Source organism: Ovis aries, chromosome 25 (genome assembly GCF_016772045.2).
Source record: "Ovis aries strain OAR_USU_Benz2616 breed Rambouillet chromosome 25, ARS-UI_Ramb_v3.0, whole genome shotgun sequence".
Taxonomy (NCBI): domain Eukaryota; kingdom Metazoa; phylum Chordata; class Mammalia; order Artiodactyla; family Bovidae; genus Ovis; species Ovis aries.
Window position 1 is genome coordinate 26121365 of NC_056078.1, and position 19355 is coordinate 26140719.

Here is a 19355-nt window from a genome sequence, read left to right on the forward strand (position 1 = left end):
TTCTGGTGAGACACTCGCTAGTTGGGGAGGTCCTAGAGGACAGGGTCGGAAGCCAGTCGGTGTCAGTATATCAGCTCAATCCAACATGGGCTTCCTGTTCACCCTGTGTTTACTGCCCACGCATACACCTATGGCCAGTTGATTTCCAGCAAGAATGCCAAGAACATTCGATGGGGAAAGAAGAATCTCTGCAACTAATGATGCTGGCACAACGGGATATCCACAGGCAGAAGCATGAAGTCGAACCCCGGCCTCACACCATATACCCAAATCAGCTCAAGATAGATCGAAGCCCCAGGAATAAGAGCTAAGGCCCTAGAACCCTTGGAGAAGATAGAGGGATAGATCATGATTAGATTCATGATTGGATTCCTAGATACGATACCAAAAGCATGAGCAATGAAAGAAAAAAAAAAGAGAGAGAGATAAACTGGTCTTCACGGAAACTGAAAGCTTTCGTACATGGAAAGACATTTTCAGGAACGTGAGAAGATAACCTGAACAGAATGGGGGAAAGTATTTGCAGCCATATATCTGATAAGAGTCTCTGTCATAGACCATCTTCTGGAGACAGGCAGTGTGAGTGCTCTCGTGAGCAGGACAGACCAGCAGACATGGCTTCTGCCCTTGCTGGAACTTAGGTGTGTGGGAGGGAGAATCACCGATGGGCACACAGCCTGTTCAGGCCAGGCACACAGTAGGTGCTTGGCCTGAGTTTCCCTGCGGCTACGGGTCGGAAAGTCCTCCCCAGGCCCTACTCAGTGCTGCCCCCTCCTGGCTTCCACTGGTTTTGCTTCTGACCCCACATCCTCCCTGGTGACGCCTCCTCTCTGGTCTCTCTATGCTGGCCTTGCTTCCCCCCCTCCAGTCCTGTGCCACCTCCTCCGTCTCCCCTCAGGTGCTCCCCCCAGCTGAAAGCGGCCCCCGCAGCAGTCTGGCCTACAAGTACATCATCCACGAGGACCTGCTGCCCCTCATCGGGAGCAACAACGTGCTCCTGGAGGAGACAGACACCTACGAGTGGGCACTCAAGAGCTGGGCGCCCTGCACCAAGGCCTGCGGAGGAGGTACCAGCCTGCCTGACTGTGGGGCAACCCAGGGCCTCTCAGGGGAGGAGCGGGAGGGGTCAGGGTCCTGAAACTGTCTCCACTTACCGTGTCCCCAGCTCATGCCTCAGTTTCTCCATAAAGGTCTCTGGGGTGTGACAGCCTGCCTGGGCAGGGCCTTGGGGCTGGGCTGGGAGTGCTAGAGACAAACCTGCGGCGGGGTCTCTGCCCAGCAAGGGCTCTGCCTCTGTGCGGAGAGGCTGTGGTGCAGAGCCACGTCCCCACCTGCACCGTGGCAGGGACACCTGAGATGGGCTGGTCAGGGGGCTTCCTTAGACAGTGACTTGGGGAGGAGATGTTGCAAAGGCCCAGAGGGAGGTGGGACTCAGAGCTCACAGTCCCTGAGGCTCTGGGCCAGGATAGTGGGGGGCCTGGCAGAACCGAGCCCCCACAGCTGGCTGCCCTCCTTCCAGGGATCCAGTTCACCAAATACGGCTGCCGGCGCCGACGAGATCACCACATGGTCCAGCGGCACCTGTGCGACCACAGGAAGAGGCCCAAGCCGATCCGCCGGCGCTGCAACCAGCACCCGTGCGCCCAGCCAGGGTGAGTGCTTCCAGAGGAGGGACGAGGAGGCTGAACACAAACGTCCCGCAGCCCAGACCTCAGGATGAGGGGTGCTCCTCCAGCGCTGGAGCGTGGGGGCGCACAGACCCTGCAGCCGGGACTCTGAGCAGAGAGAACCCACACACCAGCCTCCGCCCATGGCCAGCACTGCCCTCCTTGCCTATCCATCCCCTCTGAGGTTTCTAGATTAGCTTTCACTCCCAGAAAGAGGAAGATGCCACCTTTGTTCTGTCCCTCCCAGCATCCTTTTACAGGTGGGGAGGCTGAGGCCTGATCTGTGGACCCAACTTTCTCTCCATGGAAGAGGAGCTCAGTGCTTCCAGGGCCTAGGCTGGGGCACATCCAGCAGTTCCTCTGGCCAGTCATCTGGGGCCCAGGGACGCGGCCTGGCCTGCCAGCTCCCAGCCCTGGTCTAGCCCCTGGTTGGGATTCCCTGGCTCTTTTGAGCACAGGGTCATGTTCTTGGGGGTATTTGGAGAAAAGAGAGGCTTTTTTTTCTCTTCTCTTGGGGCTTAGGGGAGAAAAGAGCCGTGATTGGTGTAGGATCGAGATCTGGCCTCTGAGCCTGTTGCCCAGCACCCCCTCATCCCCTAGCAGGCTTCTCTAGGGACCCTCAGGCAGGGCCGAGGGTAGTGGGCCAGCAGGAAATCACAGAGAACCAAGTCCGCCCTGCTGCCTTCCTGGAGTCCTCTCAGGGTTAGGAAGGGGATTCCGATTCATCCTTGCTGACCCATAGCTCTGCCCCTGTAGGGTGGAGGGGCCTGGAGCCAGGGTGGGAGGTGGTGGCTGGTGCTCGAGCCTGCCATGGCCTCCCTGTGTCCAGCCCCAGGCCATGGTCCCCAGCCCCTAGCCCTCCATGCTTTTCTTTGACGCATCACTTTTTATTCCGGCCACTTTCCCCATAGACCCTGGTGGTCACAGAATATGTGGGGCTAATGCCTTTGTGACCCTCAGCAGGTCCCCCGCCAGAAACATGGCTTGTCTCTTCATGTGTTAAATGCCAAGTGAAGTTTGAGGGCTTTCTGTGTCGTTTTCTAAAGGAAAGGGTTGGCTGAAACGATGCCTCAGGAAACAGAGAGGTGGCATTTGGGGGCTGCCCTCCCTCCATCCTGCCACAGGAGTCTTGCATTTTCTCTTTCTAGACAAGAGCAGTTTTGCTTTGGTCTAACTCTTCCAGTGGGCATCTGCTTAAGATGCCACTGGGAAGTTGCTCTGTGGCTGAAGCTAAAAGATGCTTGGAGACCACCAGCTTGGCTGATCAGCCAAAGCTCTGCCGGCACTGGCAGTGACGGTGGCAGTGCCTGCATCTATGACACACCTGCCGTGTGCCATGCACTCTGCCACATGCTGTACGTACACGTGTCCTCTGACTGTCCCGAGAGCCCCCTGGGGGCTGGGGTACTTCTGCTTCTGTTGTGGCACACGGACTCTCTAGCTGCAGTGTGGGCTCCAGAGCTCATGAGCTCTGTGGTTTGCAGCACACGGGCTTAGTTGCCCTGCAGCATGTGGGATCTTAGTCCCCCAACTAAAGATTGAACCCGTGTCCCCTGCATTGGAAGGCAAAGTCTTAACCATTCGGCCACCAGGAAAATCCGGAGTGTTGAAAGAATCCTGATGTAAAGGTGGGCTGACTGTGGCTTAGAGCGGTCAAGAGCTTGCAGGGTGCAAGGACATGCAGGGTGGCAGGATTTAAATAGGCATTATACCCGTTTTTTCGGAAAAGGCAATGGCAACCCACTCCAGTACTCTTGCCTAGAAAATCCCATGGATGGAGGAGCCTGGTAGGCTGCAGTCCATGGGGTTGCAGAGTCGGACACGACTGGGCAACTTCACTTTCACTTTTCACTTTCATGCATTGGAGAAGGAAATGGCAACCCAATCCAGTGTTCTTGCTTAGAGGATCCCAGGGATGGGGGAGCCTCGTGGGCTGCCGTCTATGGGGTCACACAGAGTCGGACATGACTGAAGCGACTTAGCAGCAGCAGCAGCATACCTGTTTTTTAGACGAGGAAACTGAGGAGGGAATAAATGACCTCCCTAAGGCCGCACACCTGGTGGCTGCAGAGTCAGGTGGATGGCTTGGCCCCCAAGCATTCTGAAGCCCAGACCTCTCTGGCTCCTGCCTCCTGTGGCTCAGAGGGTGGGAGCATCTCTGGGAGAAAGTATGCCATAGTCCTGCCTTCCCTCTACCTTTCTCCCTGTCTGTCTCCAGGTGGGTGACGGAGGAGTGGGGCGCCTGCAGCCGGAGCTGTGGGAAGCTCGGGGTGCAGACTCGGGGGGTGCAGTGCCTGCTGCCCCTCACCAACGGTACTCACAAGGCCATGCCGGCCAAGGCCTGCCCCGGGGAGCGGCCTGAGGCCCGTCGGCCCTGCCTCCGCGTGCCCTGTCCACTCCAGTGGCGGACAGGAGCCTGGTCCCAGGTGAGCTGTTCTCAGAGGGTGCAAGGGGCTGGGCTAATAGGCGCTTACCCTGGAAAGTCCAGAAAGAGGTGGGTCTGGGAGGGGGAGCTGCCGAGAGTTCTGGTTGTCCATGCAGGCAGAGTTTCTGGTTGAATTTCTCTCCCCACATCTGATTTGATTTTTCTCAAAACTAAGTCCAACAGCTCCCATGTATGCTGGAACATGGGTTTGCTCTTGGCCTCTATATTATTCAGTATCTGCTTTGACCTTCACTGAGAGCTAGGAGGCCTGGGCTAATATCCCTGTGTTTTAGATATGCGGATTGAAGCACATTCTTTTTAGTATTTATGTGTATTTGGCTGTGCTGGGTCTCACCAGGATCCTCCATCTTCACTGTGGCATGTGGGATCTAGTTCCCTGACCAGGGATGGAAGCTGGGCCCCCCGCATTGGGAGAACACAATCTTAGCCCCTGGACCTCTAGGGAAGTCCCTGAAGCACATTCTTGCATTCAGGGAATATTTCCTGAGCGCCAACTACATTCCAGGCACACTGTGCTAAGAATGCCTAGAACCCATTTCCAACAGACCTGATTCTTGTCCTTGTGGTGCTTCCAGTCCAGTGAGGGAGACATGAGACAAGTACCAGAAACAAAAGCGTGTACAAGTTGCAGTTGGGTCTGAGCAGAAGTAAACAGGATAACATATCAGGGAGGGCCTCTTTGAGGCGGTGACATCAGAGCTGTGACCTGAGGCATGAGCCATAGGAAGACCCCGAGGCAGGAACGACCTTGTTACATTCCAGAAACAGAAAGGGACTAGGGCTGAATGGGAGGGGCAGGGGTTGTAGGGTGGCTTTGGAGAGGTGGGCAGGGGTCAGACGCTGCAGGGCTTTATGAGGAGTTAGTTATTCTAAAAAAATTTTTTTAATATACCCAGAGGCTATTTTCAGAGAAGGCAATGGCGCCCCACTCCAGTACTCTTGCCTGGAAAATCCCATGGATGGAGGAGCCTGGTAGGCTGCAGTCCATGCTAAGGGTCGGACATGACTGAGCGACTTCCCTTTCACTTTTCACTTTCGTGCATTGGAGAAGGAAATGGCAACCCACTCCAGTGTTCTTGCCTGGAGAATCCCAGGGATGGTAGAGCCTGGTGGGCTGCCGTCTATGGGGTCGCACAGAGTCGGACACGACTGAAGCAACTTAGCAGTAATTCTAAGAGCAGTGGGAACCTTGAAAGGTTTTGACATGTATCACGAGCTCTGATTTCAGGTTTAAAGATCACTCTGGCAGCTCTATAGCAAGTTCATTGTTGGCAGGTCAGCGAAAGAGAAGGCAGACAATAAGAAGGCTGGGGAAGGGTCCAGGGACCACAGGGTCTTGTGTTTTCTTGAAAATTCATCGGGTTTGAGCTTTGAAGACATGACGTAGAGTGAAATAAGCCAGACACAAAATGACGAATACTGTATGATTACTTAACGTGAGGTACCCATAACAGTGAAATCCATAGAGACAGAAAATAGAAGGGTGATTGCCAGAGGGCTGGGGGAGAGGGGCTGGGAAGTTAATGTTTGATGGGCGCAGAGTTTCAGCTTGGGAAGAAGAATCAGTTCTGGAGCTGGGTGGTGAGAGTTTCACAATAGTGTAAATATACTCAATGCCACTGAACCATGCACTTAAAAATGGTCACAATGTAAATTGTAAGGTCTGTATATTTGACTATAATTTTTGAAACCTCAACTGATCACAGAGATAAGCACAATAATGCTTATTATAATAGAAAAATACCAGGAAATATTATATATATATATATATATATATATCCATCCATAGGAAATTATACCAAAAAACCCCCCATGGTCTGTTCACGTAATAAAATACTATACAGCAAGAAAAATAAATAAGCTTGAACTGTGCTTATCAACATAGATAAACCTCAGAAAAAAAGGTGAGAAAAAGCACTGACGTATGAAGGACAAAAAGACTTCCAACAGGGCTACTATTTATGTACAGTTTAAAAAGACACAGCACAATATTTGAAAATATGCCAGAATGCTGATTTATTAACTTTGCTAGTGGGCTGTTTGAACAGGCATTCATGACCAGCTTCCTCATACCTTTCTGTAGACTTGAAGTAGGGCACAATACAGAGTATTTGGTTTTTCTTGTTATTAATTTTGGGGGCTTGCACCGGGTGTTCGCTGGAGAATCCCAGGAACGGGGGGACCTGGTAGGCTGCCGTCTATGGGCTCACACAGAGCCGGACACGACTGAAGTGATTTAGCAGCAGGCTTTCTCTAGTTGTTGTGAGCGGGGGCTACTCATTGCGATGGCTTCTCTCGTTGCAGAGCATAGGCTCCAGGGCACGAGGGCTCAGTAGCTGCAGCTGTCAGGCTCTAGAGCTCAGTGTCAGTAGCTGTGGCCCACGGGCTTAGCTGCTCCGAGGCGTGTGGGATCTTCCCGGACCAGGGATCGAACCCGTGTCTCTTGCATTGGCAGGTGGGCTCTTATCCACTGCGCCACCAGAGGAGTCCAAAACAGCGTGTCTTAAGTAACTAAAAATCCCCACACAACCCATGCAGATTGTACATTCTTCTCCGTAACATATAGCTTTGTTTGAATATAAAACAGACAGATTGCTGGTCCATAAGGGACCCCTTACAGAAAACAGGTGACAGCTGGTGGAAGATCATTGCCCCCGTAAGACTGGTGGAAACATTCCAGAGCTATTGTGTTGTAACTCTTCATCCTGGGAAGATGAGCTGTCTTTGTCCCGTGGTTCTGTGTGGTGTGTGACCCCTGCGTCTCCCTGGGTTGTCACCTGCCCCCGTATGCGAAGTGGACCTTAGCAAGTCCTTCGCATCCCACTAGGAGAGGCTGTGGTCAGTGCTCGCAAAACCCAGTGACCTCAGGGGGCATGGGTTTGATCCCTGGTTGGGGGAGTTCTGCATGCCGTGTGCAGTGGCCAAAAGAAAGCCCAAAACAAACAAGCCCAGTGGCCTGGTCACATGCGGCCCCCTCCCTTGCTTTTCCTGAAGTGACCCTACCCATCTATTAGAGCATGGGGGTGGGTCCTGGAGATGGTGTGTGTGGTGGTCCTCACCAATGTTCTTTTGCTCCTAGCACCCATGCCAGGATACTTTTGAGCATGTCTCTGCATGCTGGGTTTTGGAAAGCAAAGTCAATGAATGTCAGAGATAGAGGGGTCCGTGGGGACCCCGACATCTAGCTCTCTTGGCTTAGCTGGTGTTACAGTCTGGGTTCCTGCATCCCCTTGACAAGGTATCATCAAGTGCATAGACCTGCCCCAGGTCTCTTGGACTGGTGGATGGCAACAGGGAGTGTGCCAGGGTGATACACAAATTATTTGAGGACCCAGGCACAAACTAGACACAGTGGACATAAGCGGTAGTGCCGGAAGGGGGTCCCATAGGCCCCCTCCAGGAGGTGGGGAGGTTCGGGGGTTCTGAGATCAGGACAGTGGCTCTTTCCCACCTAGCTGAGGAATATTTGGGCTTCCCTGGTGGCTCAGATAGTAAAGAGTCTACCTGCAATGTGGGAGACCCGGGTTCAATCCCTGGATCAGGAAGATCCCCTGGAGGAGGGCATGGCAACCCACTCCAGTATTCTTGCCTGGAGAATTCCAAGGACAGAGGAGCCTGGCGGGCTACAGTCCACAGGGTCACAAAGAGTCGGACATGACTGAGTGTCTAAGCAGCAGCAGCAGCGGGGTATTTGAAGTTGCTGCACTGACCTGGAGAGGCTGTTGAGTGCTGTCCTTGTGCATCCTGGTCAAGGATCAAGTCAAGCAGAGGCTTGGCACCCTCCTCTGTACCCTTTCTGTCCTGCACGTTGGCTGGAGCTCACCGCCTCCTTCCTCTGTCTCTCTGCCCACCCCGGCCTGCCCGCCCCACCTTGCCCCCCCTCCACCCCACCCTGGCCTGCCCGCCCCCCACGACAGTGCTCTGTCACCTGCGGAGAGGGCATCCAGCAGCGGCAGGTGGTGTGCCGGACCAATGCCAACAGTCTGGGGCAGTGTGAGGGGGCCAAGCCGGATACGATCCAGGCCTGCAGCCTGCCCGCCTGCGGAGGTGAGCCAGGTAGGATGGGGGTTGGCCAGCTTCTCTGGCCTAGACCTGAGGCCCAGCCTGACTGGCTTCCCAGCCCACTGGTACCCCCCAGTACTAGAGCTTCTTCCCCGCCCCTCCCAGGAAATCTCCAGAACTCTACAGTGAAGGCTGACGTCCGGGAACTTGTGACCCCAGAGGGGCAGTGGGTGCCACAGTCTGGGCCTCTGGATCCCATCAACAAGATATCATCCAGTAAGTATATCTCTGGACCCTATCCCTTTCCAGCCTCGTGGTGTCTGGCATCACGAGCATGGGTCGTACAGTGGAGCAGACCCAGCTTCCAGTCTGTCCGTGTGGCCTTAGCCTCCTGAGGTGACTGTCACCACCTCACAGCCTTGGATTCCTCAGCTGTGAGCGGGGGGTGAAGCTTGTAATGGTCCATGGTTCCTTATCTGCTGTTCCAAAGTAACTGAAAGCTGCAAATGTCTCCCTGAATCTGGTGCAGACTCATTGGGCAGCAAAATCGGAACTGAACTAACAAGAGATTAGTTATTCTTTTGTTACAGAAACATTGCCATATTGGATTACAAGGTGACCTCTCAGGCCCACTGGGGATGTTATATAATATGAATACGGTGAAGATTACTTTTCTAACTTCCAAAGTTCTGAACTGTGAATCATATCTGGTTCCAAGGTTTGGGGATGGCAGTGGTAGTTCTGAGCTGTCTTTATAGGGCTTTTGAGAGAATTAAATGAGATAATGTATGCACTCCTGCCTAGCTGTCAGCTAACAGCAACAAAAACAGTAGCAGTCATTTCTCTCTGCTTCATGATCCTGAGCCCATCAGATCACCCTCTCTTTCCATCTATCTGCCCGCCCATCCATCTATCTGCCTATCTATCTGTTAATAAACATTGACCAAGAACCTACCAGGCTTTAGGTTCGGTGCTCCTTCCTAGGTTTCTTCTCTGTTTCCCTTTCTCACTGTCCCAAGGACCAGGGTCTGTCAAGATGAGTAGCAGGAAGATCCCAGACCCTGACTGCTAATGAGAGGACCAGTTGGTTGGCTGTGTGACCTCGTGCACATCTGTGAACCTCTCTGAGCGCAGCAACCTGATCTGTAAAACAAAGGGGTCTGATTAGATGTCTTCAGGTTACCTCCTGGCTCTAGTCTTGCTGCTGCTCTGCTCCTGTGCTGAGGCTCAAGTGGTGCAAGAGTCTGGTTTCCTTTCCTTTCACTCTGGAACGAAGGGGACCTCTTACTCTGGTCCTAGAACTCTGGCGCCATCTAGAGGCCACTTGTTTTCCATTTTCTCTAATCTTCCTCGTTCCCCTTAGCCTGCACCCTACCTTTCCTCTCCTCGCTTTTTCTCCTTCCCCCTCCCCTCTTCTTCCTTGTCCCCTCCCTCTCTCCTTCCTTCTCCTCCTTTTCTCTTTCCCTGGCAAAAATAAGTAGCTAAGCTCCTGACTTCACATTGTCTGGAAAGACCTACCTGAAGTTATCACAGAAATGCAAAAACGTTTTTAGATGACATTTAAGCCAAAGCAAACAAAACTAATATAGTGAGCAGCCCTCTATGCTGGAAACTTTTAAAATGCTATTTTCAGTAATAATATTATTATCATTCGGTAAATGTCAGCATTAACTCCAATTTTACAGAAGAAACTGAGGGTTGAAGAGTTTAAGGCCTCGCAGCTTTTAAGTGGTAGAGCCTTGAATGGAACCTAGATTTGCTAGATTCCACAGTTAGTGGTAAGGGGGCTTCGTGTTTTACATGTGTGCTGACTGCTGGCAGGACGTTTAGGCTGCTTGTCACACTGCGTTCCCAGCTGCCTGGTCCTGGCTGGAGTGGATCAAATTCCTCTGGGTTGACTGGGAGATGGTGAGGGTGGGAGATGAGGGACTGAGTAGGCGGTGGGGCCTGGCGGATGGGCACCTCCAGCATCAGTCCTGTGCTGTGTGTGCAGCGGAGCTCTGCGTGCGGGACAGGTCCATCTTCTGCCGGACAGAAGAGCTCGATCGCTACTGCTCCATCCCTGGCTTCCACCGGCTGTGCTGCGAGTCCTGCACCAAGAAGGCCTTGAGCCTAGACCCTGGCCTGGCCTCACCACCACCCTTCTCCACTCCTGGGAGCCCCTTCTCAGCACCCGTGGCCCCTCCAGATGCTGTGGAACCCTCTGTGGGGCCAACGGGAACAGACCACCGTCAGCGAGACCAACCCACACTGCTCCCAGGACCTCTGGGCACAAGCGCCCCCGTGACCCGAAGCTACTTTGCTCCCCAGAAACCAACCCCTACAGCATTCCGGGGCACTTCCCCGAGTGCCCCCTGGGGCTGGACCGGGGCCCCTACCCCAGCCTCTGAAAACAAAGGGCTGCTCAGGGAAGACCCGAAGCACCCAGGCACCAGCCTTCCCTCCACAGCCCCAGTGACATGAGCCCCGCCTCGCCCTTCCCACCAGTCAAGTTTACAATCTCTGTGCTGCCCCAAGACCCCTGGCTCAGAGGACACACAGCGGGGCGGGGGCCTGCACGGACTGCCTTTTAAATTATTTGCCTTCTTGTCGTTCTAGTTTGGGGCTGTGACACTTTTCACCCTGTGAAATGGGTGTATGAGGAAGAAAAAGATCAGGGAAAGTCCTAACCGGAGATACCTCAGCAAGCAGCCCAGGTGACTGCACCGAACCTCTCAGGGGCTCCTGTCTGTCTCTCCTGCAGGGACTGAGGGCCTGCTACCACCCCTTGCTCACCCCCGGCCACCGGGCCCCACACTGGATCTGTTTGCCAGGACTTATGAGGACCCCGGTGGAGACCCTGTCTGCTGGGCCCCTCTGCCCAGAGAGGCAAAGGTGGAGGGAACACTCGCAGGTGTCTGAGAGGAAGCGGGCTGGGGGAATTCAGCTACAGGACTAGCGTGCAAGTTCATCTCGGACTCAGCTCTTTGTAGCAAGAGCTCCACACAGCTCCTCCGGCCAAGGCCAAGGAGCAGAGTCCAGCTTGAGTGTGCTGGTGGGAGGGCAGTGTCGGGGGCCACCTCTGGACTGCAGGAGGCATGTCCTGTGACCCCTGGTGCCTCCAGGTTACAGGTGGGCTCCTAACCTCACCCCAGCCCCCACCCCCGAGAAGTGAGCTCTGGACAGCCTCGAGTATGTGTCCTCACCATCCAGGGGATTCCCAACTGGTGCTAGACCCCTGGCTGGACCAGGAATGGCAACTGTGGTCATCGCTTTGGTGCATGAAGGGAGCGCGGCCTGGAAGGTGACTTGGTGGGGCACGCAGAGATGTGAGTTCTCAGGCTGAGCCCCATCCGCTGTTGCCCTCTATCAAAGACCACTCCTGCTAGAGTCAGGGGTCTTCTCTCCCCTGGCTTAAGCTGGGCCAGAGGTGTATTTGTGGTGCTGGGTAGGGGTAGGAGGGTGACCAGACTCCAAGGCTGAGGACCAGAGTCCACCCATAGCCAGACTCTGCGGTTGACAAGGGCCAGGTGCCCCAGGGCAGGACGTGAGCCTCTGCCTCATGGGGACGCTGGCCCACTGTGCTGTAGGGCCTTAGCTGCACCCGCCCCCCACGTTACCTCCAATGGCAGGTAACTTCCCTGGACCCTCTGGCTCTCTGGAAGCCACCCAGTTCCCAGGACCTTTCCCAAGGGTCCTCAATCTGAGGCATGCACTCTGAGGACCCCCAGACCCCTCAGCAGGCCGTAAGGTGCTGGCCAGTTCTTCTGTTCCCAGGGCAAAGGGGCCATTCTGAGCCAGGCTAGAGGAATAGGGACAGTGGGCCCCGGCCTGAAACCCCCTGGAGAATGGAGGCCCTAGAGGAGCTCCCCAGGTGCCCTGTCCACCTGCTGCCTACCCCCTCCCAGGGCAGCTGGGATACACACTGAAACCATTCCTGTGCGACCCAGCCCACCTGTATCAAGTGCCTTTGAGATCGAGATCTTTAAATTTTTATGTATTTATTAACATTGTCCTTGGTGTTTGTTTTGGACCCGAGAAAGTTGTGGTGTGTTTTTCTTTTTCTCTCCGTTTTAGCAAAAAAGGGACAGCAAGGCCAGAGCTCTACTGTCCTGGCCTGGTAAGATGATTGGGGTTGCGGGTGGACAGGGAGGGGTCAGAGCCACAGGAAGACTTGGCCTCCAGCCTCCTCACCTTGGTCACACTTATTCAGGGGTTCCTCTGGACATCACCTTGGTGGAGAGGCGAGAGCAGGGCTGGGGGCCTGGGGGTCCCACTTAGGCTGTTCCACCAAGTAGCTGTGTGGTCTTAGGCAAGTCACTGTTCAGAATTTGGTCCAAAGGGTGGAAGCACCTGGGAGGATTTTGGGGGTCTGCATATGGAGGACATGCTCATGAGCAGAGCTGTTCAAACACACAGAGGGTGGCTTCTTTGCAAGGTGGTGAGCACTCTTTCTCTGGAAAAGTCCACACGGGACATGGGTGTCGGACAGGAGGTGGAAGGAACATGATGTGTCTTATTGGGCAGGGAGGGCTGATGTGGAAGTTGCTGTATAATTTAAAACTGTGGATCCACATCTTACTCCTTGCCCATGACAGACATCACTAATCCATTACCACACCCTTTCAATGAGTGTACCATAGGCCCCTCCCTGACAGTTGTGGGGCCCAGGGCAAGGGCACAGAGGCCCCCTCCAGGGACCTCACATGCCCACGTGTGTCTAGTTTTCAAGTCCAAGCTCCATTTATATCCCTGTGCAAACAGCTTCCCCTTGGAAACTAGCCCTTCTAAACACTCTGTCACTTGGACCTAGGGGTGCGTACGTGGTGACCCAGTCACACGTAGCAGGGTACCTAGGGAGATGCCACCACAGGCCCCAGAACTGCACTCAGGACTGTTGGGGTAAGAAATACTGCAGGCCAGTGTGCTCCGAGTGTAGCCTGCAGGAGGGGACTCATGGGCCTCGGGGGACGGTACCTGACCTTGGTGCAAGCCGCCTTCCCGTGGTGGGTAGTATGGGTGGAGTGGGGCCCTCTAAGATCTCCAACACCCCAGCTCTAACAGCAGTACTGGCACATTTCGTGGGGCAGGGATAGCCCATGGAAACATGCCAATGCTGCCCTGCCTTGTGCCCATGGCGGATATTGCCAATCCATCACTGCACTCTTCCCCACTGAGCCCAGACGTCCCCCGGAGGCCTTCACATAGTGCTCCAGGTACCGACCTCTGGTCAGTTGCCATGGCCAGGACAAGAAACAGCGATGTTAGACTGGGTCAGTGAATTTAAACTTTTACACCACTGGGAACCTTTGTTCGGGCTCAGCATCTCAAAGCAGGACTGCAGTGGCCCAAGTGGAGGAAGAGGGACCAAGAAACCAGCCCCGACGACCCTCTGGCCTCGAGGACCCCGCAGAGTCCTGTGTGTGGATGAGACAGCTCTAGGGAGCCTGTGGGCTCTAAGGTTCTGTGGGACCCTCAGCCCTTCTGCTCATCTGAAGAAATGTCAGTGAAAGCATTTGCCTTGCTCACCTGTGAAAACAGTGTGACCAGAAAGTGCAAGAGATGGTGGATGAGGGGTCTCCTGGGCGTGGCATTGGTCCCTGGGTTATTCCTGGAATGGGGCTTGAGGGATCCAGTCAGCGTGGAGGGTGGATGAGCTGTTGCTGTGCCACAGGAGGAGACCAGAGTCAGGGCTTGGGCTCCTCTAACTCCCCAGCCTCCCCCTGTGGAATCCTGCCGCTTTCCCAGTCTCCCTGAAGCCCTTTCATCCCTGTGGGGACTGTTGCTCTTGAAACCCAGGCCACGGCCCTGACCAAAAGTTACCCACACCCTGCTTAGGATGTAGAAAGCTGCAGGAAGACATCAGTCCTACCCTTACAATAAGAAGAAGCTGATAAGCTGCAGTGTCATGCCTCTTTCAGCCTGTTAACGGGGCTGAGTTTTCAAGGTAAGCAGGTGGGTTAAATTTCAGAGGGTGACAAGTCCCTCTGGGGAGAGAGAGGCTCCACATGCTCATCTACCTTAGACAGAGCATGGAAGGAAGTGGTCAACAGAGAAGCAGATAAAATGCAACTGAAATTTTAACACACTTTTAAAGGTTAGGGTGACAGTTTGGAATCTTTGGGAGCTCCGTGCACAAGGGGAGCCTGCACCTACTCATCCACTCTTGTCCATGGTCCTCAGCTGGATGCACACGAGGAAGATCTGGGGCAGGACAGGTGAGCCTCGAGAGCACCCTCTGAGGCTCTGACCAAGTCTGAGAGTGCAGATTAAGAAAGCAATTCTGATTCACAGTGCATCAGGATGCAGGCTACTTGTACACGGGAAATTAGAAAGCCTCGCTCAGAGCAGTGTAAGAATAGCTAAAGGAAGTCTCAGTATGGTCAAGTTCTCAAAAAGACCTATAAATGTAATGCTAGTCCACTCAGGATTCCAGCAGGCTGGGTGTTCTTTGGAAATTGCAAACTGATCATAAAATTTTTATGGAAATAAAGGGGACCTAGGATATCCAAAACAATTCTGAAAAAGAACAAAGTGGGAGAATTTATACTACCTGATTTCTAGACTGACTGTGAAGCTAAATTAACTAAGATGGTTTGGCATTGGTGTAATAGATACACAAAACAATGGAACAGAATCGAAAATCCAGAAATAGACCCCCACAACCATAAGTTCTTGACAAGATGCCAAAGTAATTGAGTCAGGATATGATAGTCTTTCCAATAAATGATGTTAGAAAAGTGGAAGCTCTGCATAGAAAGAAAGAAAGCTCAACTTTCACCTCATATCATATGTGAAAATTGACTCAGTCAAAATGGGTGATCAGCTTAAAGGTAAGAGCTGAAACCAAAACCCTGCAGAGGAAAAACATTTGTAAAAAATCTTTGTGATCTTGGGTTAGACCAAGATGGCACTAAATGCACAAACCATACAAGAAAATGTTGACAGATTGAACTGGATTGAAACTAAAACTTCTACTTTTCAAAAAACAGTGATAAGAAAATGAAAAGGCAAAAAAAATAAGCAAGAAACAAAAAGCAAACCAAAAAACCCCAAAAATGACAATGGAAAAAACCAACCAACAACGCAAGCTGGGAGAAGATATTTTCACATAATATATCTGATACTGGGCTTGTATCCAAAATGTATAAAGAGTTCTTAAACAATGCCCCCCACACACACACAAAATGGGCAAAAGATTTGGACACTTTACTGAAAATGTACAATGACAAATAGGTACAGGAAAAGATATGCAACATCACTGATTGTTAGGGAAAGGGGAATTTAAATGGGAAAGAGTTTCTATTTCATAACCATTAGAACAGCTAAGCACTTCCCTGGTGGCTCAGATGGTAAAGAATCTGCCTGCGATGTGGGAGACCTGGGTTCGATCCTTGGGTTGGGAAGATCCCTGGGGGAGGGCATGGCTACCCGCTCCAGTATTCTTGCCTGGAGAATCCCCATGGACAAAGGAACCTGACAGGCTATGGTCCATGGGGTCGCAAAGAGTCAGACACAATTGAGCAACTAAGCACATCACAGAACAGCTACCATTAACAAGAATGGCCACATCAAGTGTTGGGAGGATGTTGGGCATCTGGAACTCTCATTCTTTTAGGTAGGAATGCAAAGTGGTACATCCACTTAGGAGAACATTCAGATGCTTCCTATAAAGTTGAACATATATTTACCTACAACTCAGTGATGACTGCCTTATGTATTCACATGAGGGAAATGAAACATTTGTCCACAAAACAATTTGTATGCAGATGTCCCTTAGCAATTTTATTCAAAATAGACCTCGACTGGAAACAACCCAAATATTTACCAAATAGTGGATGGATAGATAAACTGTGACGTATCCATACAAGGGAATACTACTCAAGAACAAAAAGGCGTGAACCGCTCATATGGACGTGCACACATCAACGTGCACAGGTCTGCAGAGCGTTCTGCTGAGGGAAGAAGGCAGGCCCCAGAGACTACACACCAGGTGAGTCCCTTCATAGGAGACTTTGGAAGAGATAAAACAGACCACTGGTTGCCAGCGCTGGGAGTGGGAGGGAGGACTGTGAGTGGGCATGGGAGGACTTTGTGGAGGACTAGACACGCAGAGGTGCCTGGATTGCGGTGGTCCCACTCATTTTAAAGTGAACTCTCCTATATGCAAACTATGCATCAGTAGAAAATATTAAATCACATAATGAAGGTAATGGGAGACATCTCTGAAAGATCTCTGCAAATACACTGTACTGTTTTCCTGCAGAAAACATCCGCTCCCCTCTCCCATTTGACTCTCAGCATCACCATTTATCACCTGGGTGGAATTGGAAAGGTTATTTTACCTTTCTGAGCCTTAGATTCTCATCTGTAAAATGAGCATACTTCTTTCTATCAGGATTGCTCATCACTCTTTGAGGTGCTGAGTGCTGGGTCTCTGCTTACCTAGGAGGTAGGCTGCTGGAGGAGAGGAACGCTTCTTTTCTTATTTGTGTCCTTCTCCCTCCACCCCCTGCCTCCCAACAGGCCTCAATAGAGGCCTCTGGGACTCCTGGCTGCATGATGCTGCAAGAGATTTGTAAGGACAGCCAGAGGCACCCAGGCCAAGTCCTCAGCTCCTAGGCGGAGGACTTGTTCCTGCTGCTAGGACTCCCTGGGAGCAGGTGACCACCCAGTGCTGGCAGCGCCTCATCCCAGAGAAGTGGCGGCAAGAGGGCACCCGCCTCAGCTCAGAGCCCCAGGACAAGCTCAGGCTCCACACCAGCACTTGGCTTCACGTGCAGGCTGCCCAGTCACCACCCCCCTTCCAGCCTCAGCTCCCTTATTTGCAAAAAGGGAATATGAAATGACTCACAGGTTGGTTTAGAGCAAAGGAGACAGTGTCTATGAAAGTGTTTAGCCAGTGAGGGATTATGGTTACTCCTAAAATTCTGGTGATGGATAGTAACATAAAAGAGACCCGCAGGGAGCCTGGAGTTGGGCTGGGGCCTGGTTCAGTTCTGCCTCACAGAGGCCCCCACTAAAGCCATTTGGTGGCTCTCATCGCCCTTAGGGAGGAGACCAAAGTCCTTCCTCTGGCTGCTGAGGCCCTGGTGGTCTTCCTCAGGGAATGTTTCTCCGCCTCTGCTTTAGAAAACTTGGTGCACTTATGCGTTGATCTCTGTGGTGACTGAATAAGGCCTGTCCTCCCCCTAGACCATAAGCCCGTGACAGTGGGACTTGCTTTTAATAAATGCAGTATTTGCAGGATAAGGAAACAGGGGATGCACAGAGGTGGTGGGTTCTCTGCCTCCCTGCAGGGCCCCACAGGGCTCCCGAGCTTCTCCCTAGGAGCCAGGCCCTGGAAACCAAGAGGCAGCTGGAAGCCAGGGGTGGGGGTGGGGAGCCCACTGGGTCTTGCAGCTGGAGGTTATGTCTCCTTGGAGGAGACTGTCACTGGCTGGATCAGTGAGAGGAAGCTTAGGCCTTCCATGTATATAGGATTATCAGCAGGAGACAGTGTACAGATGTCTGATCCACCTATACAAATGTGTAAACTGAGGCCCAGAGAGAGCAAATGGCTATTCCCAAACCACGCCAGGTGGCAGGGTCCAGGCCAAGAGTCAAGCTTTGCCTATGGTCAAGCAGTATGTTCCTGACAGATCTCAAGTCTCTTGGGCTGGTGGTTTCCCACCCTTTGTCCCATCAAAGGTCTAAGTGCTGTCTGAGGCAGAGCGTAGGCCTGGGGAGGTGATAGAGGTGTGGCCTCAGGAGTCTCCTGTGGAAAAGAGCAGAGACCAGATTACTAGGTTCTTTGTTTTTTAAACAGAGACATTACTGTGATTACCTCTTTAAAAAAAAATTTTTTTTAATGTGGGCCATTTTTAAAGTCTTTATTGAATTTGTTACAACATTGTTCTGCTGTTTATGTTTTGTTTTTTTTTTGGCTGTGAGTCATGTGGAATCTTAGTTTCCGGACCAAGGATGAAACCCACACCTCCTGCATTGGAAGCATGAGTCTTAACCACTGGACCATCGGAAAAGTCCCTGGGTTCTAGTTCCAACTCCGTCACTCATTGTGTGACCTTTGGCGAGTTATTTAAGCTTTCTGAGCCTCAGTTTCTTCATCTATAAAATGGGGATAATAATACGTATTTCACAGGGGTTGCTGCTGTTGCTGCTAAGTCGCTTCAGTCGTGTCCAACTCTGTGCGACCCCATAGATGGCAGCCCACCAGGCTCCCCCATCCCTGGGATTCTCCAGGCAAGAATACTGGAGTGGGTTACCATTTCCTTCTCCAATGCATGAAAGTGAAAAGTGAAAGGGAAGTTGCTCAGTCGTGTCCGACTCTTAGCGACCCCACGGACTGCAGCCTACCAGGCTCCTCCGCCGATGGGATTTTCCAGGCAAGAGTACTGGAGTGGGGTGCCACTGCCTTCTCCGTTCACAGGGTTGGAGTGAGGATTAAATGGCTTATTTTTGCCTGTGTTGAATGCATAGTTGTGGTCCATGCAAAGCCCTTAGAACAGTGTTTGCACACGGTAAGTGCTGTGTGAGTGTTAGCTGCCATTTTCAGCCTCACTCCCCCTGCCCCAGCCTCCTGAGGGGAGAGTGGTGGTGAGGGTCCCATGCTGCAGATTCAGGGGGTCTGGGGATGGCCGGGGGCACAGGAACGTCCGTCTCCAGCAGGCTATCCTGCTGCGGGCTGCTGACATCCAGGAACTTCCTGTGTGGCCAGGGTGACCCTGAGCAGAGGTAGCTTAAGAAGGGGTGGGGGTGTGCACGGGCCAGGCCACACTGTGGGGGCTGAGAAGGTGGAAGGAGGGCACAGGTGAAAGAGGCTTTCAGCCACACAGGGATGCTGGTTGGGGTCCCCTCCTGGGCAGAGGGAACTGGGGGGAGTGGTTCGTCTATTTCTGGGCAGTTAGGTGGAGGGAGGTGCCTTTCAGGGAGAACCCTTGGTAACATCCATTGGGAGGATGCTAATTCAAGGGAAGGGTCCCCTAGCATGAAGACTGCTGAAGGCTGGGAATGATGGTTTGTAAGTGAGGGTATTATCTGGGGGCTTCTGGCAATGGGAGAAGAGAGATGAGGGGGGCACCTAGTGGTAGAATGCCAGGGGCTAACAGCAGAGCTCTTCCCTAGGACCCACAAAACTGCAAAATCTCCAGAAATCCCCAATGCTCATTGTGACTGGATTCCTCCTGGTGATTTGTGCAGGAGCCAAATTCTGCTTCTGGGTTGATATGAGGGGGCAGAGCTGAGGTCAAAGGCAGAAAGCC

General features: G+C 52.6%; 1 protein-coding gene across 5 annotated transcripts in view; it reads left to right on the top strand.

The window, feature by feature from the left end:
* ADAMTS14 (ADAM metallopeptidase with thrombospondin type 1 motif 14) overlaps positions 1–12102 on the top strand; it is a 100449-nt gene extending 88347 nt beyond the window's left edge. For 3 of the 5 annotated variants that reach the window (XM_060406590.1, XM_027962215.3, XM_027962216.3), the window contains exons 17-22: positions 899–1067; positions 1520–1652; positions 3886–4093; positions 8031–8169; positions 8281–8391; positions 10109–12102. In XM_060406590.1, the coding sequence (XP_060262573.1) occupies positions 899–1067; positions 1520–1652; positions 3886–4093; positions 8031–8169; positions 8281–8391; positions 10109–10578 (1230 nt within the window). In that variant the 3' untranslated portion in view covers positions 10579–12102. The remainder of the gene's footprint in view (positions 1–898; positions 1068–1519; positions 1653–3885; positions 4094–8030; positions 8170–8280; positions 8392–10108) is intronic. The other 2 variants (XM_027962217.3, XM_027962218.3) reach the window with 1 other exon arrangement.
* The last annotated feature ends 7253 nt before the right edge of the window (positions 12103–19355 follow it).